Consider the following 26353-nt stretch of genomic DNA (forward strand, 5'->3'; position numbering starts at 1 on the left):
CTCCTTCGGCTTCTTGTCACTGAAGACAGTTGTTTTTGACTGTGGGACTACGTTTGCGCTTCTTGTCCTTGTCAAAATCTCAATATTTTCAGTACTGTAAACAATCTTTAAGCGGACTGACAAGCGAAATAATGTTTGAAGTCCTCCAGCACTGTAAATACCGACAGAGTTGAACGCCTCCCCTCCTCCCTGACATTCCTCCATAGCAACAGGTGTGGCGCTCCGTGCTGTTTGTCCCTGCTCCGCCGCCGTCGGAGACTCTGCCTCCCCACAACAACACGCAACTGTCAAAGTCAACTTCTGCTTTCACTGCGCTGCACAGATTTGAAAAAAATGCCTTAGCTCCGCGTTTCTGTCGTGACAGCGACACACAGGTGTCAGGATATACTCACACAACACATCCCTGTCGACTTTCTCTCGACTTCAAAATGACACTTGGTAAGTTTAGTTAGCCGCTTTAGCAGCGGTAGCACGGCACTAGCCGACCTGTGTTTACGAGCCTCACCGTCGGTGCAAGACGAAGGCGACTCTGCTTTATCACCAAGAAAGTCAACGTGCTGTGTGTAAATATGACAGGGACCTACACAGAAATAATGGTAGTGAATGTCTCACCCGGTGACAGGGTTGCTGTCTGTGTCGGCTAATCTATCAGTCTGTGGTGTGAACGTGAAAAGCTTCAGCGATTAATTTACGAGGTTTACGTGATGTGTTTCCACAGGCACAGAAACAGAGCAGGGTTGCATGGCTGAGGACTTAATCAGAGGCCAGCACGTAGGCTAACAAATCGAAATACCCTGATAGTTTTGCTGCTTATTGAGTCGCTGGATCAAGTCAGCGGTGCTATAAATCATTTTTTTTAACCCAGTAATGATGAAGGGAAACCACTCCCGCTCCCTATGAAACCACTGGAAACCAGACTGGCACCGTGTAGAGCGCATGTCTCCGCCAAGGCCAAACAATCACACACATGTCTTTTGTTCTCAAGTGCAGCTTTGTTTAATTACGTCAGGATCCACACATTACTTCCTTGGAAAATGACTAGCTATCTGTATAGAGATCAGCGCCAACATTACATTGGTTGTTTCCAAGCCAATCCAACCATCCCTCCAAATTGGTACTTTTAGCATACCGTAGTCAGGCTGAGAAATAAACAAAAAAGGGAGAAAAGGCCGTACAGTACGTCCTTGGTAGAGGTAATAAAAACAACGATTAAATATTCTCATATACATCTTCATAAGGTCTATGTTTATTGTACACGCCAAATGTAATGTCATGTCAAACTATGATGTGTATATTTGCTGTGATGTTCTGGCACCCAGATGTTACAACAGACACCTGAGGCCAGATGAACCTTTTAAAATGGCAAGAGCAGTGATTTCACTTGTTTCCTGCAGACTAATTGTTCAGAGTTCACAGAAGACAAAGAGAGTTGAAACATGTTCAAAAAGAGGCCTTCACTGTCCAGAGAAATGGAGAGTCTGAACTAATGGACAACACAGAGGAGAGGTAAAAAGACACACACACACACACACACACACACACACACACACACACACACACACACACACACACACAGATAGACACAGACACACATACACAGCAAAGCTACTGTGACTGAACTTTATCTAACTGAGAGTGCAATTAAGATAAAGAGGCCAATATAAAAAAAACTAAAACAAACAAATAATAAACAAACTACCTGTTCAACGATCAGAGAAGAGAGACTGTCTGTTTTTTTTCCCCCACTGTGACTTTTACACGGCATTGTGCTAAATATCTAATGGCAAATTGTCAGGAGAAGCTAAAAAGAAGGCTGTCTGCATGCAAGTCTGTCTGATTATCTTAAAATCTGACAGATTGTTGTAATTTAAGAAACTGGTGGAGAGAACCCAGCCAATCAAAAATCCCCCTCTGAATTTATTTTTTCCTAAACAATGACCAGAAATAGGCTGACCCAAATGAATGAGTGTATGGATAAGTAAGGATAAAATCCTAACGGCATTATCCTAAGAGCTGGTTAGTGTCTGACTTTAGGAGGAGGAGCACATCACAGTTCAAGTGACTTCACTAGAAGTCATATTTTACCAGTGTCACTTTGTGGTTTCTATTTTCCATTGTCAGGGGACTGTCTGGCTGGTGTACAATCTCTGCACTGCAGTTCTTCAGTATGTTTATGTTTGGTTTGGAGCATTGTGTACACTGTTGCTATTCAGTCGTTTATAGTTCTCCTCCCTTAAAACATAAATTCACGTTAGGACCTGCAGAAGCCGGACTGGAATTTAATCCAGGTGTCCGGCAGCTTTTATGCGTGTCATCAAACCACAACAAGAATGATAACACATCTTCATACCTGGGATTTCAGGTGGTTTCAGGTCTCTGTCGGAGGTTACCAGGTTCAAATGTTGGTGCTCGTGTACAGCCGGTTTGTTTTGGACAGAGTGTGTTTAGGCTGAGAGATATTGTTTAGTCAAGACCTAATCCAGGCTGTAATAGAAATACATCTGTGTTTTGTATTGTAGACCTGCAAATGAGCAGGACCCCACGCCTCCAGAGCGAGGACTTCTCCACATCTGGCAGTCAGCGGGTGCCAGTGAGCAGCTCTGTCCAGAGAGAGTGCTGCTGTCCAGGCCCGTTCTGCAGGTCACCCTGGGAGAGCACCATGGACTCCTGCTGATACAGGGTGAGTGTGTATTTATAGAGAAGACTGTTCTAACAATTATCATGATATTCAGTCCATGTTTTCCCCCGCCTGTATTGGGAAGGGCAGCTTTTCCTCTTTGTCTGTAATTGTGAAAACCAAATTGCTGCTCTGGAGCTTCCAAACAACACACAGTCGTGCTACAGGTATTAACTGCATCAGAAACACTTTCATGACAAAACTAGCAATCTCTATTCAGTTACTGTTCTCTTTCAGGTGGTCAGGTGTATTCGTTTGGGGAGCTGTTATGGAGAGATCTGAGCATCCCTGCCTCTGCACCGCTGCTGGAGGAGTCTCTCCTGGGGAAGACTGTGGTCCGTGTGGCGGCCGGCGGCTTCCACTGCGGAGCACTGAGTGAGCAGGGCAACATCTACATGTGGGGAGAGAACACAGCAGGCCAGTGTGGGCTGACGGACAGGGGCGCAGTCACAAACATCACAGGTTGGTCAACACATGATCAACTATTCACCTGTTGTTTTGTCTTCTGTGCTATCAATTGTTCATCCATTGAGCTTGTTTGGTTTCAGTTTGTCAATCTGTTAGTTAATGTTTCATTCAAGGCTGTAGCATCCAAGAACTGTGACAGGCTGCTGTTTGTTTTCACCTACAGGTTGTGTTGGTAAAGACTGTTAATAGAAATATAGTAGATTTAAAAGCATCAAAAGCAGATTTCTTAAGGTTTGCTGTAGAAACATTGCAATCAGTATTTAGACCCTCTATAATACTATATCTGGTGCCTTGTGTTAGTTTCAGAGCCGTGCCCGGTCACTGTTGTGGACAGTGAGGTCGTCCCCCCAGCAGCGGTCCGGATCATGGATCTGGTCTGTGGACGGGAGCACAGCCTGGCTCTGTCATCCCAGAATGAGCTATGGGCGTGGGGCAGTGGCTGCCAGCTTGGCCTGGTCACAAACAACTTCCCAGTGTATAGACCACAGAAGGTAAGTTTGTGTAAAGTCGGTGTAATTCAGTATTCAAGACCCACTCAGCTGTCAAAACTCAACCCTCTTGTGCATATTGAATTTATTCATTCGCGTTAGTTAATTTTATTTAATTTGACCTGTGTTTATAGTTTGTATGGTTGAGCATACACGCTGTCAGCTCTGTTAAATATTGAATCACGTGACATTGAATGTGTGTATTATTTGTTTGTGAATTGGTGATGTTTTTGTGCATGTGAGTACTTGTCAAAAGAGTGTATTCAACCTAAAGTGTTATTTTACTATGTCCAGGTAGAGCACTTGGCTGGAAGGCATGTCATTCAGGTAGTTTCTCCGACTAACACTGTCATTGGTACATTTGAGTGAAATACTGAACTCTTCTTCCAGACATACCAGCTCTATTTATTCCCTGCAGGTGGCCTGTGGTGCCTACCACAGCCTGGCCCTGGTGCGCAGTTTACCTCCTCAGAACTACATCACCCAGAGCTGCCCTGAGAAGAGGGAGCGGGGCCAGTCGCCTCACCCGTCAGTGGCAGAGAGGGAGGGGCTGTTAACAGTTGATGATGCTCACTATTGTCCACTGGGGGTGGAGCTGACAGAAGCCTTAACAGTTGAGGTAAATATAAACAGAAGAAGAGGGAAATTAAACAAATCTGGTGATGAATAATGTATTAAAAATGGACATGATGGCAATGGTGTAGAAAATAGTACAGAAATGGTAACAACAATTTAGCACAGTCTCAACAACCACACAACCATGCAGTTATACAATGTAGAGGCTGTGAAAATATTGTATGTAAAATTTGAAATGAGACATTCTTGTGTTCAAGTACCATGCGATCTTTGATATACAGAGATGTGTCAGCAGTTGTAACACTACCAATCAGTCTGTTCCCCTCTGCTAGTATCTATGCTCTTTTTAGAAGTGCAGCTGTTTCAGCACTGGTTAATGCCCCTGTCTGGTTTACATTCCCAGACCTCTCCCAGGAGACGAGGGCCCAGACGAAGGCTCCAACCTGGGGGAAGGTCAGCTGGCAGCAGCCCTGGCTCTTCAGCTGGTTCATGCCCTGAAGACAGCAAATCTACCACTAAACTGTACAGTGTAATACAACAGAAGTCTCCCTTTTAATCCCTTTTAAGTTAAGTCTTAGCATTTAATGTCTTCCTTTCTCTCTGGTTTCTCCTTTCTTTCTTTGCTTTCACCTCATTACAAAACTTCAGGATGAATCTTTCAGTTACTGCCGGCCTCGAGCCCGACGGGCTCAGCACTGGCCATCTGACTCAGACAGATGGCAGCCCAAAGTCCTGCACACTGTTAGGCTGGAGGGCCAATAAAAACTCAGCTCTCCCTGATGAGACAGAGCTCCAGAGCCTCCTCCAGAAACTCTCTGGCCACTCATTAGAAACACATCACACCACTGGGACAGGGGATAGTGACTCACTGAGCAGTCACACGTCAGGTATCTGTTGCTTTATCCTTTGAAACCATTTATGTATTTGTTCTTTCATTTGTTTCCCTGTGCTTCGTTGTTTGCCACTGCTCTTTGTCCATCATTTTGGTTTGATATTCATTTTTTGATACTTCATTTATTCAGCCTTGTGTTTCACTATGAATTTTAGCCTGGTGTGTGTGACTCTGTGTTCCTCCCTGTCAATCTTTCTCTCCAGACGACAGCTGTCTTTCCTCTACTCCTTCTGTGGACCTGTTCACTTCCAGTTATAAAGAGGAATCACCAATTAAGAGCCAAACCAAGTATGGCTGAACTTTGTTCACAGAAGCACTTTGAGCAAGATTTTTTAAGAACACCCTCAGTCTTGCAATGTGTTGGTAGAAAATACATTCCACATTTATATTATAAAAGATATCTTTTGAAAAACCTAGGGTGTGCAATTGATATTTCAGTGATGACATATATGTAAAGTAACCATTACTGAAAGAAAAGATCATTTTTGTGAATCCCCTTTGAATTCAGGTGTTTCCATTTGACTCCTATGTGAAATCACTTTGCACACAATGAAAAGGGGAAGTGATTGAGTTAAGGGAATGAGGGAATAGAGGAATTTTTAGCAATACAGATACACCCAGAATTTTGGTGCTTTATCTACATACCAAAAGACTCACACCTACAATGTATTTGCAATCTGATCTTCTTCTCTGGGTAACAGCAGTGGAGTGTCTGGGCTGTACTCCTCCTCCTCCCCTGCGTGTTTGGATGAAGTTCGGCTTCGTCTGGAGGCAGAGAAGAAAGAATTGCAGGGGCAGAAGAGCTCCAGTCTTACAAATATAAACCAGAAGGCAAAAACAGCAGCAAACAGGAGACGCTCGCTGCCTGGAACACCCACTCATGGTAGGAATGGTTGGGTGTGAGCAGCTTGACTATACTTTTGGGAACCTTCGCTTATTTACTTTGTTGCTGAGAGTTAGATAAGAAGGCTGATAGCCTGAGCTCCCTAAGTATGGAACAAAGAGACTGTTAGCTTAGCGTAAAGACTGGAAGAGGCTGTTCACAAAACATTTAAAACGTGTTACTGCCCATACAACTATAACCACAACTTTTGAACACCGTAATAAGTAAGCAATTTTTTTTTTAAGTAGCTTTAAAGGTGTCGGTAGGAGTATGTTTAAACTAAAGCCAGAGCCAACTGTTTACCACTGCCTCCAGTCCAGTCTTTGTGCTAGGCTTCACTAATTGTCTCCTGGCTTCATATTAAGAATACATATTTGGGAGGTGCCAATATTCTCATCTAATTTTAAGCAACAGATCATTTAAGAATATTCCTAAGATTTATAACTGGTCCTTTAACTTGAGGCTGCAGCTGGAGGCCTCAGCTGCGGAGGGGAAAAAAATGAAAACCCAAATGTTCATAAAGTTTGATTTCTAACATCATATTGACTATGGAGGCTTTGTAGATGCCATTCTTGATAATTGTTGTGAATAATTCTCACATTAGTATGTTTTTATATCAAAATGTTCCAACACAGACAATGCAAACACATTTCTCATGCATCTGGTACCAGCAGCACCACTGAGACTGTTTCCTCTGTGAAGTTGTGGCCAACAGGCTGGAAGATCATAAATGTTATCTCCTAGTTACTACGGGTTATCCTTAATCCGTTAACAGCTGATAATTAAGTCAAGATCACAGCATGGGCCTGATGACATAATGAAATTATTGTTGTTGAGATAAGCATGCCTGCTTTCTTGAGATAACATGATATTTAACGTGTCGTTATAGCTCATAATTTAGGCACTCAAAGTCTGTAGACATTCACTAGAGAAGGTGTGAGGTGTATCAGTGTAGTGAAACAAAAACAGCAGTCATTTTGTGCTGTGGTGTTAGTGTAACTGCTGATCAGCACATTCAGAAGACCAACTTCTCATTTTTCTGACTGGCAGAATGAAAGCGTGACCACTCAGCAGTGCACAGACCTGAAAACTATTCAGCATGTTCAAACTTTTCAGATAATCATTTTGTATTTATTTTTTTTGCCTGTGTAGAATTAGTAACAACAGAGAGAGAGTGGATCTCCAGCTTTCCTCATTGTTTCTGCTGTGATATCCTGAGTTATCCTCAGTGCCTACTAACCTTACCTCATCTGTTTCAGTTAGCTCACCGCCAGCTATTTCGGACATAAATGGACTTATGAGTTTTTTTTCCAGATCCAGTTCACAGAGTCATTTGGGTGTGTTCATATTAAACCTGTTGGGTGCGGCTTTACATGTGTTTGCCCATGTGGTTTATTTAGGCTGGTAAGAACATTGTAGTTTGAACTCCTACCAGCTACAGTCATGTTATACTGAAGAACAGCATTTCAAGTCATGATTCAATTGTTTGAAATGGCACTTTTTACCAGTGGGTTTTACCATTGGGTCATGTATTTTTCTTTCAGGGTCTCCACGGCGACGGCGGCATTGTGCCTGCATGCCATCCCCAGCTAGTCGGACTCACGCTGCTGCACCAGAGGAACCAGGAGACGGGTTGCCATGTCTGGAAACAGAAGTGTGGAGTTGGGGCCGAGGGTCTGAGGGGCAGCTAGGCCACGGAGATCAGCTTGCTAGGTGTGAACACGCAAATACACACAAACAGTTTACTGCAATGGAAGAAAAATAGCTTAATATAACTGGTAGTATCAGTTGTCTGTATGCTCAGTGTGAAAGTCCTGTATATTTACAGTCAGGTTAAGCGCTTAAGATAAACCAACATAATAAAAAACAACAAAATACATTCAAATATCAAGTATTATGATGTTAGGTCAAAAATCATGTTCAAGGGACCTGCAAAGTCACAAGAATTATATTATATCAAGTAGTCTAGACTTAAACTGTGTGTGTGTGTGTCCAGACTCCAGCCTCTGTGTATCAAGTCTCTGACCGGCGAGGAAGTGATCAAAGTTGCTGCGGGGTCACACCACTCACTGGCCCTGAGTGCTCAGTGCCAGGTAACAGACACACATGCACAGCACACGCCTACACATGTGGTATTTGAATAGGTGAAGACCCCCCTGACACCCCAGGATGTCCTCACTTCAGTCAAATCCGAACTCACGCCCTGTGTGCTGTGCATTGCAGGTGTACTCGTGGGGCAGCAACATGTGTGGACAGCTCGGTCACGTCAACAGTCCCGTCACTGTTCCTCAGCAGGCGAAGGTACAATGATCCGTGTCTGTTCACTTATGGCGCTTTTCCACTAGCACGGCACGGCTCTACTGTTTGTTTGTTTTTTGCTTTTCCACTAGTACCTGGTACTTGGTACTTTTTTGGTAACGCCTCAGCCCTGGTTCAAGGCGAGCCGAGGCGATACTAAAATGTGACGTCAGCCGACTGCCTTCCACTGATTGGCCAAAGCGTTGTCACTGGAAGAGTCATGAGCGCAATGTCAGACACGAGAATCAAACCCGCTAATTTGAAAAACACACCGGCAATAGCGCCCACTGATCTGTACCGAGACTGTTGTTATTCTTTCACCTGAGTTAAATGACTACTGTGTGGAAAACCACGCTGTGGTCCGTGATCAAGGTGCAGACGAGTGAGTTTGGAGCTGACGAGAGGATCGAAAAAAGAGAGCGAGGCGACGTGGCCTTGATATGACGACCCTGCCCACCCACCCACACCCACTGAGGGGGAACTATGAAGAACTCAGCTGTAATGGAAAAGCACCTAAACCGAGCCGTGCCGAGTCGTGACTGTGTAGTGGAAAAGCGCCATTACTCTCAATTTGACTGTTTTAACCTCATCTTCACCCCAAATGCTTATTTCTATGTTCAGTACTCAACTCGTGATTTTACTCTGTCAAATCAAATCCCCATGGCATGTTGATGCTACTGTAAAACATTCTCAACTATGTAGACATCCTAGTAAGCACACAATGTTCTGTCTCTGGTGGTCCGCTGTAGCTGTCTGATGGTCTCCGGGTTTGGGACATGTCAGCTGGTCAGAGCCACTCCCTCCTCCTCGCTGATGGAGACTGTGTCCAGCCGGTCCTGTTGTACTGTGGCCAACGTCAAGAGCAAAGGCCAGCACGGGGGGAGAGGTCAACTCAGAGGTCACCCAACAGGGCGGAGAGTTACACAGTCAGACCCACCCTGCTGCCTTTGTGCATGGAGGTATGTAGGTCAAAACCAAACAGAACTGTAGTTTTTCATGTTAATTTTTAGTATGGACCAGTGCTACATACTTCAGTATTTGACAACCAACGCTTATTTGCACTGCTCATCCCTTAGATGGGTCTTTGTACAAATACACAAAAGTCAACAAGATTACTCTACAGTATCACTGTGTACTCAGATGGTACCGATGTGCCACAGTATTTGAAGTGTTTAAATTCATCCTACAGTGACATTGGTGTACGCTGTATATTCAGGTGGTGTGTGGAGGTGTAGATCAAAGAAACAAGCCAAGTGCATTTCTCATCAATAACAAAAACCAAGAAACATATTTCTGCTTTCTTAAGACCTAAGATTTTATCTGTTCCAAAGACTTACCTAACAATTACATGATTATCACGCTATTACTGTATGAATGACATTAGTTTTCTGTGTGTATCTGTGTGTAGATGGGTTATATTAGCAGTGTGTGCAGTGGCGGTCAGTGCTGTGCCGTGTTGGCAGATCAGAACATCATGGGCTTCATCTCAGCTATCCACGAGCTGGCCTCCAGAGAGAGACACTTCTACTGCTGGTTGAGCAGCGTCAGGAAGCTCCTCCTCACTCCGCTACGTAACAGAGGTGAGACCGAATCTGTGCCGAATGCTTCTTTGCTGCTGAGCACGGGTTTCTGTGGTGCATCTAGTAGTCTGCATGTCCACCACTGACACCTTTTGGTTGGTTTTGAATATCAGAATTTGACTATGTAAATATCAGTAGAAGTAAATGTTAGTATGTAAATGAAAACATGAAATGGTGGACAATGCAAAGCACTGTGAGCAAAATACTTGAAATTATATGCGAAATAAGACACGCATGATCTGTATGTATCCTCTCCTGTATTCTCAGAGGGCGTGTCCCCGTCGTTAGGTGATCAATGCACTCATCTCTTCTTCTCTCTGTGTGAGAGTTTTGTTCGGCTGAGCACCCTGATCGGTCAACACTCCACGTCACTCAGCTACTTTTTGCATGATGTGCAGCACCGTGATGTCAATGCTCTTCTACTACTGATGCACGCTGAGCACTTCTTGGACATTTATAAAGAGTAAGCTTCACTTTTTTGTCTCAGCATAAAATATAAACACTACTTCTCTCCCAAAATACAGCATTTCAAGCACAGAGATCAGGGAAATAAAATTAAAATATGTGCATAAGAAGTTATTGGGTTGGTTGTACCTAAAATTTCAGTGTGTCAAATTTTTTTTATTATTATTATTTTTTTATATCTTAAAGTATATATTTTTTTGGCTTTTCATGCCTTTATTCGATAGGACAGTTGAGAGCATGACAGGAAATGGGAGGCAGAGATGGGGGGAATGACATGCAGGATAGGGCCGTCCGACGCGGGACTTGAACCGGGGCCGTCTGCAGCGAGGACTATAGCCTCAACACATGGGGCGGGTGCTCTACCAACTGAGCTAAACACCGCCACTATTTTTTTATATCTTAACAATAAGTAGGTTACATACAAATTCTGTGCTACATGCACTGGGTGGTGTTTTATTTTGGATGTTAGATATGAACCCACTGGATTCTGCCTACAGGGCCTCATCTGGCTGGATGTTTGGCCATCTAGTGTAGTCCTGATGATTTATCTTTTTATTTTTCATTTTTTCATTTTTCCTTTTCGCAATTTCCTGCTCCACTTTTTAATCACAAGTGTTTTGGACAAAAACGGTGCTTTCTTTTCAGATGCTCGGTTCTTCTTCTCTTAGTATGTTTTTTTTTCTTCTCATTTTTACTCTTTTTGTTGTGATTTGTTCTCATGTATTGTGTGTTGCATTTGTATTTGTGAAGAACAGCATGAATGGAAAAAACGTGTAGTTTCAAAGGCAAATACCATAGCTTAAAGTAACAATAAACCCTGCATACTCTGCATATCTATACTGTATTTGGCTGCAAGAGCCTTGTTTGAATATGCTTGGAGTATTTAAGTCTATAATTCTTGTCCACACAGTAGTCGGTCTGCTCTGAAAAGTCTGTTACACAGGTTTAAGGCAAACCTGAAGGTGACTTCCAGAGCAAATAAAGCAAAATCTTGCAGTTTCTGTTGACAATAGATAGAACAAGAAAAAAACATTTAAAATCCTTTCAATATGCCAACAGATAAAAGAGTACCTCTGATGTGAGCTAGAGAGTTCATCTGGCATTCTTCTGCTATCAAGGATGTGGATTAAAATGAAAGTGCCTGATAAAATGTCTTGTCTTTCTCCAGGTACTGCTCTGCACTGGGTAACTTTCAGGTCATGGGGGGATTCAAGTCACTCCATAAGCTCTCACTGTAAGTTTCTCTATTCTTTCTTTGTGTTTTCACTTGAGGAAACACAGAGCCTCAGTAACACAGGCTCCTCATTCACATTAATTCGACCTGCAGAGAGCTACAGCAACAGCATGTGGTCTTTTTTTGTGTAAGTGCTGCTTTGGTGTTAGCAGGGAAAGATTCACTGTTCTGATAATCATGCTCATGTTAAACTTAAGTTCTTCTGAGTTTTTCCTCCTTAAACAAACCTATGATGTAAAGCATATCACATCATGTAGAGCTTTTTTTTTTTTTTTTTGATAGATCAAAAGGATTAGCTTCTATCAAAAGAAAACTGACGGAAAATTTGAAGATAATTACGTTTCTCTCTGTCTCTCTCTCTGTTTCTGTCCAGTGAGTGTTTGGGCTCTCAGCAGGCCATGCTGGCTCAGCTGAGTGTTTCAGATCAGTGTGTCGGTGGTGATGTTGATCTGGTTTCACTGTTGTACTGGCCTCTGCAGCAGCTCCACCAGTACAGCAGAGTCCTGCTCAAACTGGCATCCTGCTTTGATGTGGTGAGGAGGAAACCTCTGTCTTCCTCTCTTTTCCATTTACTTCTCTCCATTCTCCCTTCATCTTTCTGTAGTTTCCATGATTGAGTAATTGAAGTTATCTCCCAAATTATACATTTCACTGTAGACTGTAAGTTGCTCTCACTGCCACTGTTCTGTATGTTCAAATATACATTAAAGGGATGTTTTGTTTCTCTCCCCAGTTAACTGTAGAGTATCAGTCTCTGCATCAGGCCTGTAGTCAGTATGAGTCCCTGTCTTTGTCCCTGTTGAGAAAGAAGAAGGAGGCCGAAACCACATTCCTCTTCTGGAAGACTCACTCTGGAAAAAACACAGTGAGCACAGCTCTGTATTGTTATTATAACCTGCAAACTTTCTTCTTGTCTGTACTGTTAAGGCGAGAAAACCTTCAGAGACTGTTTGTGTGGCATTCATTTCACAACTGAGAGATAGTGTCATTTCTGTTCACAAGATAAAAAAGAAAAAGTTTGATTTACAATTACCATTTAAAACATGGCTCTCCCTTACAGAAATGACAACTTTAAATTGTCCCAAGTAGAAAACAGTTGGCAGATTGTCTATTGAGCAGCTGCCTGATCGAGGCAAAGTCAGATTTTTGTGTGTACTTTATGTGTGTGTTTGTTCTTCAGGAGGGACTTCGTCTTCCACGGCGCCGTGTCGTGTGTGAGAGCAGCAACAGATCTCTGACCCTGCAGAACGCCGGGCGGTTCTCCAACCACTGGTTCATACTGTTCAATGATGCACTGGTGCACACACAGGTACACACACACACGATAAAAATAGATATTTTCTTTTGTTTGCAGGTAGTGAACATGATTAAATGACAGTGCCCACAGTAAGGTACAGTGGACTCAACTGCCCAACCTTTTCAACCAAGTTGAAGTTGTCCTGTAGTGAACAACAACACACACTTTTTTGAACGTGAGAGAAAACCTACAGGATCTTTGTCAGCCTGTTGTTTTTTACATAAAGTTTAAATGTGTACATTGTGTCTTCGTTCTCTCAGGGTGCCATTCCCTCTCAGAACTTTGTAAGTATTTTCCCAGTTTGCCCAACTTCACCTCCAACCAACCACTTTAGCCACCCTGAGCTTTGTGCAGCTGCAGCATAGGTGGGCTGGCCACTGTTCACTGCTCACGCTCCTGGAAGGTTCACATGGTATTATAAAGGAAATAAATTGATATTAACACAGAACCTTGTAATGCAACGTATCAGCAGCCCAACACCCAATTAATGTTACCCCCATCCAAACAGTTTTAATTTGATTTGCAGCGCTCTGCATCTACTAGTTATCCACCTTATCATATGAAACAACTAGCTACCTAAAATTAATGTAGCCCTGCAATAAATCCTATCTCTGTGGAGGGTATAATGTTCTGTTTTTGTTGATTAGCACTGTGTTAGCATTAATGGATTATTTTGTCCGCTCTATTTAAGGTTAATTAATTGTTTTGTCCCCGTCAGCATTGCAGATGTTCTGTGTTACAATTGATTTATTTTCATGCATGCTGATCTGATGGCTGATTCTGTCCAAACTCACCTGTAGCTGCTGCTGCCAAAACAGGCTGTGTGTGTGTGTGTGTGTGTGTGTGTGTGTGTGTGTGTGTGTGTGTGTGTGTGTGTGTGTGTGTGTGTGTGTGTGTGTGTGTGTGTGTGTGTGTGTGTGTGTGTGTGTGTGTGTGTGTGTGTGTGTGTGTGTGTGTGTGTGTGTGTGTGTGTGTGTGTGTGTGTGTGCGCGTGCGCGTGTGTGTGCGTACATGCGTGTCTCAGTTAGTGGTGAAAATTGGGGTCAGGATGGCTCATAGCCCATAAAGGTGCTGTTGCAACTCACTTACTCACTTCAAAAGCCTCTCACCCAAGAGACAACCACATCAGCAGCTCTGAACAAGCAGACATTACAGTCACTGACTGGGCCAGATGTCTTCATTCCTGGAGGATAACATTTTCACTGTTCCCTCGTCCTGTGTGTTTCCCCTTCTCGACTTTGTGCCTGTTCGAGTGTAAAACAGTTTCCTGCTGAATCCTAACCTACTGTAGATCTAATAGTGTTCCTGTCCTTCTCTTTGGTGTGGTGGGGTGGTGTGTTAATAGACAACAGACAGTGGTGAAACCTCTCCTGCTCCTTCATACCTTGTATGGTTTTTGGTGTTTTGTGAGGTTTGACATAGTTGATGTTTTTTAATTAATTTGCAAGTGAACTTTTATTTATTTTTAGTTAACCTTTGTTAAGCTACACGAGAGGAAATTAAACTCAACTTAAGGGAGTTTGTTTGATTTATTGATGTTTTGCTGCAACATCAATAAATAATTTATTCATCATTATTCTTTAATGTACAGTTTTGGTTTTGGTTGTTGGGGTTTTTTCATATATTAAGGCATGTCCCAGATAGACAGTGACTTTTATGTTATCACTGGCTGCGCTACACTGTACACTTGTTATCTGTCTCGGTCTGATTGTGCAAAGAAATGTCATATCCAAGATTAAAAAAAACAACTGGAGATTCCAAATGAATAACTGGCTAGAAACAACAACAATTAAAAGGAAAGATGATGAATTGAAAAACGATTGCACACCCTTAAACATTAAATTAAAATTGAGCCTCCCCCTGATTTCTTTGATGTTCATGTTATCTGACCTCTGTGGTTGGACTAGGGCCATGGGTTGGAAAAGCTTGGGATGAACTGGGCTTGTCTGCTCTGGTTTAGCTTAATGTAGTTTTAGTGGTAAAACAAAACTTTTGTAACAAATATGACAGATAAATATGATTTTTGTAACAGAATCAGGAAATGGTGCACCGCTACAGCTTAGTCAGCCCAAACAAGATTCGTCACATGCACATAATAGTAAAACTGAGAGTACACCCACAGTTTGTGGAAGTTAATGTGACAAGTTGTTTACGAAGTCGTGAGAATGGGCTTTATGCACAGCTCCACTACTTCCTGAAATAAGTCAGCTCGTTTATTTCCTGTCTTACATTATTGGACCATTTGATTAATCCAGGTGTGTCTGACCACACAACAATGGTCAGGCACACCTGGATTAATCAGTTTGTCCAATAATGTAAGACAGGAAATAAACGAGCTGACTTATTTCAGGAAGTAGTGGAGCTGTGCATAAAGCCCATTATTAAAAGCCACATGTGCAGGAAGATGGGAATCAAATGTAATGAACAATGTTCTTGCTCTGTCCATCTCCAGTTCGCCACACATCACATCTACCCTCTGAACTGCCTGTGGGTGAAACCAGTTACTGAGGACAGCAGTGGACTGTGAGTTTGTTGTTTTGAAAAAGTCAAATAATGAACATAAAACATGTTGTTCGTCCCCATGTCACTCTCCTCTTCCAGTTTAGGGGGGGGGGGGGTCGGTCTGGGTGGATCTTTTTTGTAATATTCCCCACAACAAAATACAATTTATTTACTTGACCAGATGATCAGAATATCCTCCATCATTTCACACCTCATAAAGCCTGAATTTAGTTTCATTTAGTTCTACTTTGTTCTCTTTGTACTTTGGTCATTGTCTGAAAGACTTTGTTGAACATATGTGATGAACACTGCTTCATGGATGAAGGTGGTCACTGTCCTGTTTGTCTTGTGTGTCTTCAGCTATGCCATCAAAATCACATGTCCAGAGGAGAGCTTCACCCTGGTGGCCTCAACACCACAGGAGAAGGTACATGGATGGTGTACGCGCTTATTATAAACACATTTATGCTAGTTTGGCTTTCACCCGAGGTGTTTTATGTTTCCTGTCTCATTGTAGAACAAGTGGCTACGATCTCTTAACCAAGCGGTTGATCAGGTGCAGGGTGGTGGAGGTCAGGGGTCATCACCAGGGGTGGCAGCGATGTCTCGTACAGCCTCCTACATGTTCACTGGAGAGGGACGATTTAAAGATGCCCGTTACAACGGGGGCTGGCTGGCGGGACGAGTTCATGGCAGGTTAGAGAGCATGTTTGTTTGTCTCTCTCTAGGAGACCGTGAGAGTCTTCGAATGTATCATCAAGAGTCAAGACTCAACTCATAACATAACATAACATCAGTAATGATTATTAAAACTTGCAGAAGAACTGGTGATAATAGCTATAGGCTGGAGACAAGGAATTGTCAATGACAATGTGTCTGTAGGGGATGACTTAGGGTAGGGTAGGAACGGTAAACTTTATTGACATTTGTCTTGGGCGTCGTGCTCAGTACATTGCTTCACAGGGCAAAAAACAGCCACATAAAAACAGACATGGACTACTAGAAACAGGACTAAAAACAGGAGATACATTTTTGCAAAAAAAAAAAAAAAAAAAAATACTCACATAAAACAGACAAGGACTACAGTACATAAGTCCCCAGAGTGGACCATGTCCAGTTTTCTTTAGTCAGGATGTTAGAATCAAGGCTTAAGTGAACTTGACTTGGCTGTAGCTAATTTAATGCCCACAGAGCGTAAAACTGCCTCTTTCCAAATCATGTCATATGCAAATAATAAAATGTAATTGCTTTCATAGAGGAACCATGAAGTGGCCGGATGGACGGACGTACACCGGGAACTTTAAGAGTGGAGTGGAGGATGGGTCAGTACATTAACCTGGTATAGTACTAGAGGGCTGCTTAACATGTTATTAAGATGTTAGTTGTTTTTTATATGTCATCATATGAAACATCTCACCCATTGGAAATTTTGTTGAACTTTCCAAATCAAAATAATGTTTTATAGTCCAATTATGTTATCAGTAACAACTACGGTACTTATTGTTGTGTTTTGTTTTTTTATTATTATTGTTGAAGCATTTTTGTATGATTGTTATTTGTGTTTCCAGCTATGGGGAATGTATAATGCCCAATAAAGTGCTGAATAAAACAGACTGCTACCAAGGTCACTGGAAAGATGGCAAGATCCATGGTTTTGGCAAGTACAAGTCAGTAAACTGTTTTCTTTTGCTTTTTCAGTTAGGTAGAGTGAAGCTTATGACAGCTGAGCTGTGTGCAAATTGTAACCTCCTCAAGTCACACAGGTCGTGTCTAAGGTTAAGAGTTAAGTAGTAGCACTTAACACCAAGTCACAAGTGTCAAGAACATATTCTGTCCGAAGTAATGACTCATTTGTCCTAAGTCACCATCATTGGGGCTGATGTACCTTGTCTGTTGATGGCATTTTGTTTTGGACCAGGGGCAGCAGCCTGACAGTCTTTGTGCATTTATCTCCACATGACCATGAGGAGGACCACTCTCTGTGAAGTCGTATTTATGCATCTGTGTGTCTACCAAGGTATGCCAGTGGCGAGGTGTACGAGGGCTGTTTCTTTGATGGGCAGCGGCACGGTTACGGCATGCTGAGCTCTGGTAAACAGGTCAGGGCTTCCTCCAGCGTTTTCATTGGCCACTGGGTCCAGGACAAGAAGACAGGCTACGGAGTCTACGACGACATCACCAGGTCTGATTACCTCCTGCACTTCAAACTTCACATTTAGCGTTTAAACTCTTCAAAATATTAGTCAACCGATGAACAATTAGTCTGTCTTTATGATCAACTGTAGCATTAGTTGTCAGTCCAAAGTATTTCAGTGGAAGTGCAAACAAGCAGTTTCCCAATAAGTAGTCTGTCAGTGTGAGTGCATTGGAAATGTGCAGTGAATGAATCGTCATTGTCATCCCTGCTCTTATTTGTTTTTCCCAGAGGTGAGAAGTATATGGGTCTGTGGCTGGATGACCAGAGACACGGTAGTGCTGTGGTTGTCACCCAGTACGGTGTGTACTATGAAGGGACCTTCAAAGAGAACAAGATGAGTGTAAGTTCAAAGTTCAGTGTGTGCCCTCATAGTACTCATATACTGTATAATTCACATGTTTGAATGTCCAGAGATCCAACAATAGATGTCATATGGGTTATTCTCTTTAGAGAATTAATGATGTGTATACAAAGGAATGTGAAAGACCATCGTGATGATGGGTTGCTCACTGACAAATATCCAGGTTTATTGTTTTAAACATATCAGAGATCAAAGATTGTTTCCTTGATCTTGGCTGAAACACACAGATGACGTCCTGCATGATTCATGAACAAAGGCTTTGTTCTTCACATTTTCCATCGTCCATCCGCTGGTTTCATTCTTGTGAACTTGAACGCACAGCAACATCATGAGGGAATTTCTTGTGTCAAATTTGACACAAATGTGCTTGGACTTAGCCGTAACTGACAAACTCATAAACTAATTAGGACACAATTTATCTCTGAGTTTTAATGTGTACAAGAATAAATTGATGCTATTTCATACACAAATGGTCAAGGAAAGGTCATCTTCATTGTGACATCATAAAGTTCTCCAATATCACTCCTGCCACATCACTGCAAAGCACGAAATGTAGTTTTTACTTTATATTTTTCTTGATTATAAGTGTGACTAGTGAGACAGTGGCTACTGCAGACTGTGCTTCGTATGAACTGCCATAAATCTGCTTCTATAAAATCAGTGTCAAATATGCAAGTTTTGGACTGTGGCTTAAAAAATGGACACAAATATAATCATCCATGTGTTTGTTTTCCACCAGGGTCCAGGGCTGCTGGTTTCAGATGATGATACAGCTTTCCATGGGGAGTTCTCTGATGACTGGACTGCTAACGGGAAGGTAGGAAGAATGTCTCATTTTGTGGTCTGGCTCAGTGTCTGCCATGTTGATAAAGACTGGACATCTGGACATGTCCCATGGTCAACTTAGGACATGGCTATTGTAAGTAGCTTTACTTGCTCAGGGATACTGTAGGTGAAGTGAAGTCTTTTTGTCTTAATACCTAGTTTCAACTAATGGTATGTCATTTGTTAGTGAAGGTATTGCACAGTAATTACATTTCACTAGCACAAAGGTCAAAATTGGACTGCAAAATGATTTCATATGCACTGACGACTCCTCCACTCATCTTCAGGGTGTTTTGTCCTTGGCTAATGGTGATTGTCTTGACGGCATGTTCAGTGGAGAGTGGAGGACAGGGCTTAAAGTCACTGCAACATACACCAAGGCAACTTTCGACGAACCCGAAAACAAAGAGAGAAACAACTTGTTGTGAGTGTTAACTGCTACTTTAAACAGGAATTAACTTTGCATTGTACCTTGAATTGATTTCAAGAAAACTATGAGCTCCTGTGTTGCTTACCTCATCTTGCTTATCTGTGAATATCAGGATTAAAGTCACCAGACACATGACGGGATATACTACAAGACAACATCTCGATCTTCATGTTGTTTTTAGTATCCTAAAAATGTGAAAAATGTGTGCATATGCAGCAGGTTGGGTCAGTATGTGGTGCCTGCAGGTCAGAGGTGGGGCTGTGTCTTTAATGAATGTTGGAGTCGACTGGGCTGTGACTCAGCTGGCAAAGGAGAGAGGACGACGGCCTGGGAGAACATCGCTGTTACCATAGCGACTGCGCGGCGTCACAGGTAGATACAGCAACAAAGACATGTACTAACGCTAATGTAAATGTTTGTTTATTTATTAGTTTATTTATTTTTAACAGGGACAGTACACAGCTCTCAGCCGTTCCAGAGTTATCTCAAGCTAAATTTCATCTGTAGTGACTGTGCAGGAAACAGAGAACATATCTGCTACGACAAAAACACAAAACAGCATCTTCAACGACAACAATAACAAGATTTCACGACATTAACAAAACATTGCAACTACAGCAATGCAGTTTCACACTATTAAAGACAACGGTGACAATAAAATCACAATGATGAGACAAGAATAACCACGAGATTAAACTATATTAAAGTCCAGTGTTTGAGTTTATGATTGATGGGTATGTGACTGTGTTGATTTTAGCCATTATTTCATCCGTTATTCTCTCTTATCTTGCTTGTTCCACTGATTTGCAGCTCTAACAGAGAAGTACTGCACAGTCACCTCTGCTGGTTGTCCTGGTTATCCTCCTGTTGTCTGAACGCAGTAATACATGTTCTAGTTGTGTATCAAAATAAGTGATTGTGTGTGTGTGTGTGTGTGTGTGTGTGTGTGTGTGTGTGTGTAGCCGGGACCTCAGTAGGTCTCAGATTAAAATACTGGAGTGTTTGGAGTTAATTCCTCAGCATGGAGAACCTGTCACCACTGCAAACTACGACAACATACGAAGATATCTCACCAAGGTACCAGTAAACGTTCTGTGTGTCTGTCTTTGTAAAGATGTGTGCTTGTAGTTTTAGACTGAGGAATTAGATTAAAGAACAGTAGATGTTGAGTATTTGTCAGAATAGCCAATGATATAATGTTTTTTTTCCTGAAATCCAAGGGAGATTACCTAAATGTGTCCCCTCTGTGTTGTGCTTCCTTCTTTGCTTAAACCTCAGCTAACAAACTTTGTATGAACCATACGTCACAATGACAGGGGCAGATCCTCTATATTATATTTAAGTTCATGTTAAATCAAAACTGCTGAGTGAGGAGAAATGATTATTATGTTGATATACAGTCACAGGAACCATTTGACCTTCGGTTTGTTAGAGCGTAGGCTTGATTCTGACATGCTACTTTTAATTATTGATGTCTCTTTGTGGTTGTATGTTAGGCATGTGAGACCCCCCACCACCCTCTGGGCTGGCTGGTGGAGACCTTGGTAACAGTCTACAGGATGACCTATGTCGGCGTGGGATCCAACCGCAGGCTGCTGAGGCAGGCGGTCCAGGAGGTCCAGGCTTACCTCACACAGTACTACAGCATCGTCAGGTAGCTTCTTCTAATCCCTCTCTCTTTGTTGTTTGTCTTTCTGTCCAATCAGGGGAGGCGTGGTGTGTGTAGCGACTTTGGTGCAAGTGTACAGTCCAAGCAGCATGATGGGGAAAAATCTTTTCTTTTTTTTTACTTTTGAAGTCAGGCAAAGTTGCCATTCAGGGAACTGATGAAGATCACACTGAGGAGAACACGTGGTTTGAATAAAGAGTTGTGCAAATAATTGAAAAACAGTAGGGTTGGCTTCTTCCAGTAAAAGCAGAAGAAATGAAACAAAGGGCGTTTTCCACTCTTCAATATCCCTTTGATGTTCCTCAGAGGAGATGAGGTTTGAGGGGAGAAGTTCACAGTATCAAGACCCTTTTTCATGTGATTGGTCAGCTGATCTGATAGGACGGTTTGATAAGTACTCACCATCCATCCTCAAGTCTCCCTTCTCTCACACCACCCGGTGAAGAGAGCTAAGACATGAAGAGACTGGTGTTAAGTCATCAGCTTCTCATTCCACACAGGAACCACAGAAACAACACCAACACAGAAATAATAAAAGAACAACAAGGGAACTTAAATTAGATACATCTAGGACAACACAAAAACTACACTTTACTAATAACATTCATATTTGCCTGCAGGTTTCTGTTTCCAGGGTTACCAGATGATGGTTGCATCATCCCTGAACCTCCAGCCCCTCCATCCGCACGCAGAGACAGCTCTAACATACCAGAGTATGGGTGAGCATCCACACACACACACAAAACTGACATCCATACAAAACCCAGGCAGATGACATTTCCCTCAGCTCCTCCTTCTGGTAATAATGAAACTAACAAACGGTCCATTCAACTTTCCACCCTCTCTCTTCCGCTACCTTGGTCCCCCAGCGTTGTGGTGGTGAGCTGCTCCTCTCTGCTTCTCCCTCTGCTGCTCCCCAGACTCTACCCTCCTCTCTTCACCCTGTACTGCCTGCAGGAGGAGCAGGAGGAGGCCCAGTACTGGGAGCGCATCCTCCGACTCAACAAACAGCCCGACCAGTCGCTGCTCAGCTTCCTTGGAGTGCAGGAGTGAGTTGTACATGCAACACACATACTCACCCTCACACATACTCACACAACGCATCTGTTAGTTAACCTACAGGGAAGCAGTCTCAAGATCTCATTTTCATGTTTGCTGTCATGTGATTTAATTGAGTTTGATTAACTTATTGCATTTTTTTGTTGTTGTTGTGTAACAGCCATTATTTATTTCCTCTTGTAGGAAGTTCTGGCCTTTGTGGATGTCAATTCTTGGAGAGAGAAAACAGGTTGGATACAAACTGTCTGTTTCTTCTCTGTAGCCATGCCCAGTGATGCTGTTCATAATCTCTCTATCACTGTCACACATTACAGATGACCTCGTACCTCTCTTACTCTGCTTCTGCTTTAGATTGTGTCCAGCAGTAAAGATGCCTGCTTTGTTTCCGCTGTAGAGACACTCCAACAAATCAGGTAGCTGCCATGTGACCAGACTAATGAATATGTGATTTGACCACACTGAATTTGCACACACACACACTTTTTTTTAAATCTATGCTATGCTCACTACCTGAAAAATCCTGGCAAACCCCTTCCTGATGTGACATGACGAGGCACATTATTCTAACAGCAATCATACAGTAACATTTAAAACAGTCCACATTTTATGTTATCATGAAAAATAATGGGAAGCATATTCAAATATTTGTCCCGCTCCACATACAGCACCACCTTCACTCCATCAGACAAACTCCTTGTCATCCAGAAAACATTTGAGGAGTTGAACCAGGAAGTAAAACCTATGCTGGATGGTGATTTCCTGTGGTGCATGGATGACCTGCTTCCTCTCTTCATCTATGTGGTTCTCAGAGCCAGGTGTGTTGCCTCCCACCACCACACACACTTCGTTAGTAGATGTAGAAGTTTATGTCCAATTCTCTCACTCTTGCTATCGGCTGCATTCTTTAGTGATTATTTGATCATGTTAGAGGCCAGTTCAGAGAGGCACACTGCTGTTGTATGGTCCAGTATTGTTCACTGAGAGTCAGTGCAGCCAACAGCGAGGCCTCAACATGTTGTGTTTTCACTGCTCTGCTCCCCAGGATCAGGAACCTGGGAGCTGAGGTCAGTCTGATAGAAGATCTGATGGACCCAAACGTTCAACATGGAGAGATGGGACTAATGTTCACAACACTGAAGGTGACCCCCCCCTCCCCCCTCTTCCAGCTACTTCCATCATTTACATAATATTATGTTTTGTTGTAATATACACGTATATGTACAGGTCATTTAACATGTCCATGTTCATGCAGGCATGCTATATCCAGATCCAGCATGAGTCAACTACATGAGAGGGGACAGGAGGGCGCTCCACAGTCAGCAGCAGGATTTGGGAATTGCAGAGGCCGGAACAAACCAGTCAAACCATGAGTCCTTCTGCTGGCGGCCACTGGAAAGCTGCACTGAGGCAGCACACACAGAGAGCAGAGGGAGGGGAGAGGGTAACACCTTCACCCTCTGTCAGCCAACAGGAAATAACGTCTGACACTGCACTCAGTGTTGATCCTTTTGGTATGTTACAGCACTCTAATGGCGCATTTCCACTAGCACGGTTCGGCTCGGTACGGCTCGGCACGGCACGGCTCGGCTCGGTTTGGTTGTGTTTCCATTACAACTGAGTATCACTAGTGCCGCCTTGACGTCATTTACACGGCGCCGAGCAACGCTCTAAACTCTGTAAATATATAACTTTAGCAACATTTGAAACATTTTCAGGCGAGAAAGTAGTCGTTTAGATCCCCAACGTGTTGAAAATCTGACAAAATACCAGCTGTTTACAATTTTGTTTCAACGAAGTCGGCGTTACTAAAGCTAGCCGTAGTGAGCAACGCACTTCCGGTTATTTTCACAAAATAAAATACCCGTTGCCTTTTATCATAAGGAAAGCCATTACGATAGAACTGGTGCTTTTACTTTGTAAACAGGAAGTGAACCTACCCTCGCTGTAGCTAGCTTTAAACCGCCGTTTTGACTGCTCTCGTCCCGTTAACGGCATTTAACCATTCAATATGCCTTACCGGAGAGTCTTGCCAGCTCTGAGATCGGCCTGGTTCATTGTAAAACATTTATTTATTGATGTAAATGCGGTGTTTTCTGTGCGTACAGACCCCAAGGCAGTGCTGCTCTTCTGTCTAACCACAAACAAACTTCTGCTACAGCCACAATTGTTAGATTTCATCAATGAGACCAACATTTAAGAGTTTAACCAGCCGGTGGTAAACCTCTAAAAGCCACCGGGGAAGTTAATTAGCGGTCTGTTCTCCTCGGGGTGACGGTGGTAGGCTGGCCGGCGGAGCACGTCAGGAGCCGGGCTGCTGCCTCTGTGATGTCGCGGTCGCTGCTCGGACCTGGAGCTTCACACTCGAAAAACATCGGGGCAAACTTCTAAACAGCCGTCGTTTGGATAAACTAACCGCACATGGGGATCTAAACAGTTACTTTCTCGCATGAAAAAATATTAAATATTAAAACTTAATAAAGTCACGTAATAACAGAGCCAGTCTAAATATTAGAAATTCTCTGGTAATAACAGCTTCAGCAGGAACATTTCTGTTGTCGGTCGTCGCTTCCAGTGACGACACTCATCGGCCAATCAGTGGAAGGCAGTCGGCTGACGTCACGTTTTAGTAACGCTTCGGCTCGCTTGGAACCAGGGCTGAGGTGATACCAAAAATGTACCCGGTTGCAGGTACTGCGTGCTAGTGGAAACACGCAATAGCGCGCCGAGCCGTGCCGTACCGAGCCGAACCGTGCTAGTGGAAATGCGCCATAAGGTTCCTTCACCTCTATTCAAGACAGTGTTCAGTGGATAGTACCACGCCGCCCTCTGGTGCACATGTTGGAAAACTGCATTATTATCTTCACAACACGCTAATACAGTACTGTATGATGCTACTGTAGATTTTTCATTGATACTTTCAGTGTAGTTTCCATTTCTGAGTTAAACAATATTCTTTAAAAATATATTTTATAAAAGACTTTGAGAAGGCAAAGCTGTAACAACACTGCACTTTACTTCCCCTAGCAATATGTTTGGTTTTACACTGTTCTCCTAAAGGGTAATTCATGAGAATACACAGTGATGTCCCTGTGAGACGTTGCACTATATAATATCACTCCTATTTCACCTGCTCCCTATGAGAATTAGCACTGACATCTGAAGTCTGAAACGTTTTTGAGGGAAAATTAACGACTTCTAACTGCAATAATAATGTAAATATGTTTTTTATGGCTCAGAAATAACAATAGCAGATTATCAGTAACACAGTAAATACTGTGAGGAAAATATCCAAATTTAGTTAAAATACCTTTAGGGACTTATTACAACAGAGTATGATGGTTAACTGAATATTGTAACTGCTGTTTTGTTGCAGTTCAGATAATTGCTGGATGAGTTTGTCTCTACAAAGTGTCAAAGAGTTATGTTCTGTGTGAAAACAGAAAAAATGCTTTAGACACGTACTAAATCCTCAGTTGTGTGGTTTTGGTGTTTCTTCCTCAGACAACAAACCAAAATCTCTCAGTCAGAAAGCTGTAGGTAGTGGAAAGGAGGAAATTCTGACAGGGCGCTCTTGCATCCATACATGCACACAACTTTGTTTGCTCGCATAGACATCAAAAATCCTCCTTTTGGTAACTTTCCCTCTCACTTGACTTTGTTACGTCTTTTGGATACACGAGAGGTCCTTCAAAACATCACACTAAACAGACCTCCAGATTTCTGCAACTGCTGAAATGTTTTTTTTTACTTATTTATTTAAAATATATACTTCTGCTCTCCTGGTGTACAAATCCAACCTGTGAGTGCTCCACACAAACATTAGTCCCAGGTCTAGACTGTAGATATTCATATTTCATGTTTTTAACAAATATAGAGCAAACTGACCAGTAGGACAGTGACATGTCACTACAGTGGGAAATGATCTTTACTTGACTTAATATAACTAATGAGGGAACACAGAGTAGCAGCTAATCACTAGCGAAAGGTTGCCTCCTCTCCTGGTTTTTGTGTGTGCGTGTGCGTGTGCGCGCGTGCGTGAAGGACGTTTTTAACCTTGTACTGCCAATTTTAAGTTTGAGTTCAGATGAACCAAGGTGTGAATTGCTGGCTAAAGTCAAGCTACGGTTTTACACAGTATACAGATTGACCTCTGTTCAGTTTGTTACTGCATAAGACTGTTCACACACATTTCACAGATTTCAATGAAATGAGCTGGAAATTAAGCCCCTAGAAGGAGATGACTACTTGATTATGTGTTTTATTTGTTTCTAAGGTATTGTAAGATTCACCATTTTATTAACTACTGCACTTTGCTTAAAAAAAGAAGAAAATGCCACATGAATGCCATAATTAGTAGCCAGCCTACAAAACTGCAATATCATATCCATTGATCATCTGAATTAATTTGTGTCATAAAGGTCAATCAGGACATGATGATTTAAAACAATGAAT

At 42.5% G+C, this 26353-nt stretch overlaps 1 protein-coding gene across 9 annotated transcripts; it reads left to right on the plus strand.

The window, feature by feature from the left end:
• The first annotated feature begins 258 nt into the window (after window positions 1–258).
• Window positions 259–23428, plus strand: LOC146964838 (alsin-like). Of its 9 annotated transcripts, none has more exons than XM_085764146.1 (41): window positions 259–438; window positions 1395–1506; window positions 2520–2680; window positions 2915–3139; window positions 3446–3636; window positions 3928–3960; window positions 4052–4252; window positions 4613–4731; window positions 4858–5096; window positions 5305–5389; window positions 5797–5984; window positions 7529–7697; window positions 7981–8077; window positions 8208–8285; window positions 9032–9241; window positions 9691–9862; window positions 10130–10325; window positions 11496–11561; window positions 11935–12094; window positions 12295–12426; window positions 12742–12870; window positions 13119–13142; window positions 15311–15381; window positions 15721–15787; window positions 15878–16056; window positions 16617–16682; window positions 16929–17027; window positions 17378–17542; window positions 17786–17897; window positions 18658–18735; window positions 19031–19167; window positions 19390–19545; window positions 20136–20250; window positions 20670–20827; window positions 21463–21561; window positions 21712–21891; window positions 22085–22130; window positions 22253–22314; window positions 22567–22716; window positions 22944–23040; window positions 23154–23428. In XM_085764146.1, the coding sequence occupies exons 2-41, from the start codon at window positions 1487–1489 to the stop codon at window positions 23190–23192; spliced, it is 4971 nt and encodes a 1656-aa protein (XP_085620272.1). In that variant the 5' UTR covers window positions 259–438; window positions 1395–1486; the 3' UTR covers window positions 23193–23428. The 9 variants fall into 9 exon arrangements, with proteins under 9 accessions (XP_085620272.1, XP_085620274.1, XP_085620275.1 ...); XM_085764148.1 differs by having other exon boundaries at window positions 19393–19545; XM_085764149.1 differs by having other exon boundaries at window positions 5803–5984.
• The last annotated feature ends 2925 nt before the right edge of the window (window positions 23429–26353 follow it).

The sequence above is a fragment of the Trachurus japonicus genome, chromosome 21 (genome assembly GCF_045865225.1).
Source record: "Trachurus japonicus isolate A0001 chromosome 21, Traja_1.0".
Taxonomy (NCBI): Eukaryota; Metazoa; Chordata; class Actinopteri; order Carangiformes; family Carangidae; genus Trachurus; species Trachurus japonicus.

What these genes read in the sequence shown, in the direction of transcription:
- LOC146964838 (XM_085764146.1), top strand. Translation starts at nt 1,487, where the DNA reads ATGGACAACACAGAGGAGAG. An exon ending in CAGAAGCCTTAACAGTTGAG is followed by an intron (nt 4,253 to 4,612) that starts GTAAATATAAAC and finishes TTACATTCCCAG; the next exon opens with ACCTCTCCCAGGAGACGAGG. An exon ending in TCTAACATACCAGAGTATGG is followed by an intron (nt 21,562 to 21,711) that starts GTGAGCATCCAC and finishes TTGGTCCCCCAG; the next exon opens with CGTTGTGGTGGTGAGCTGCT.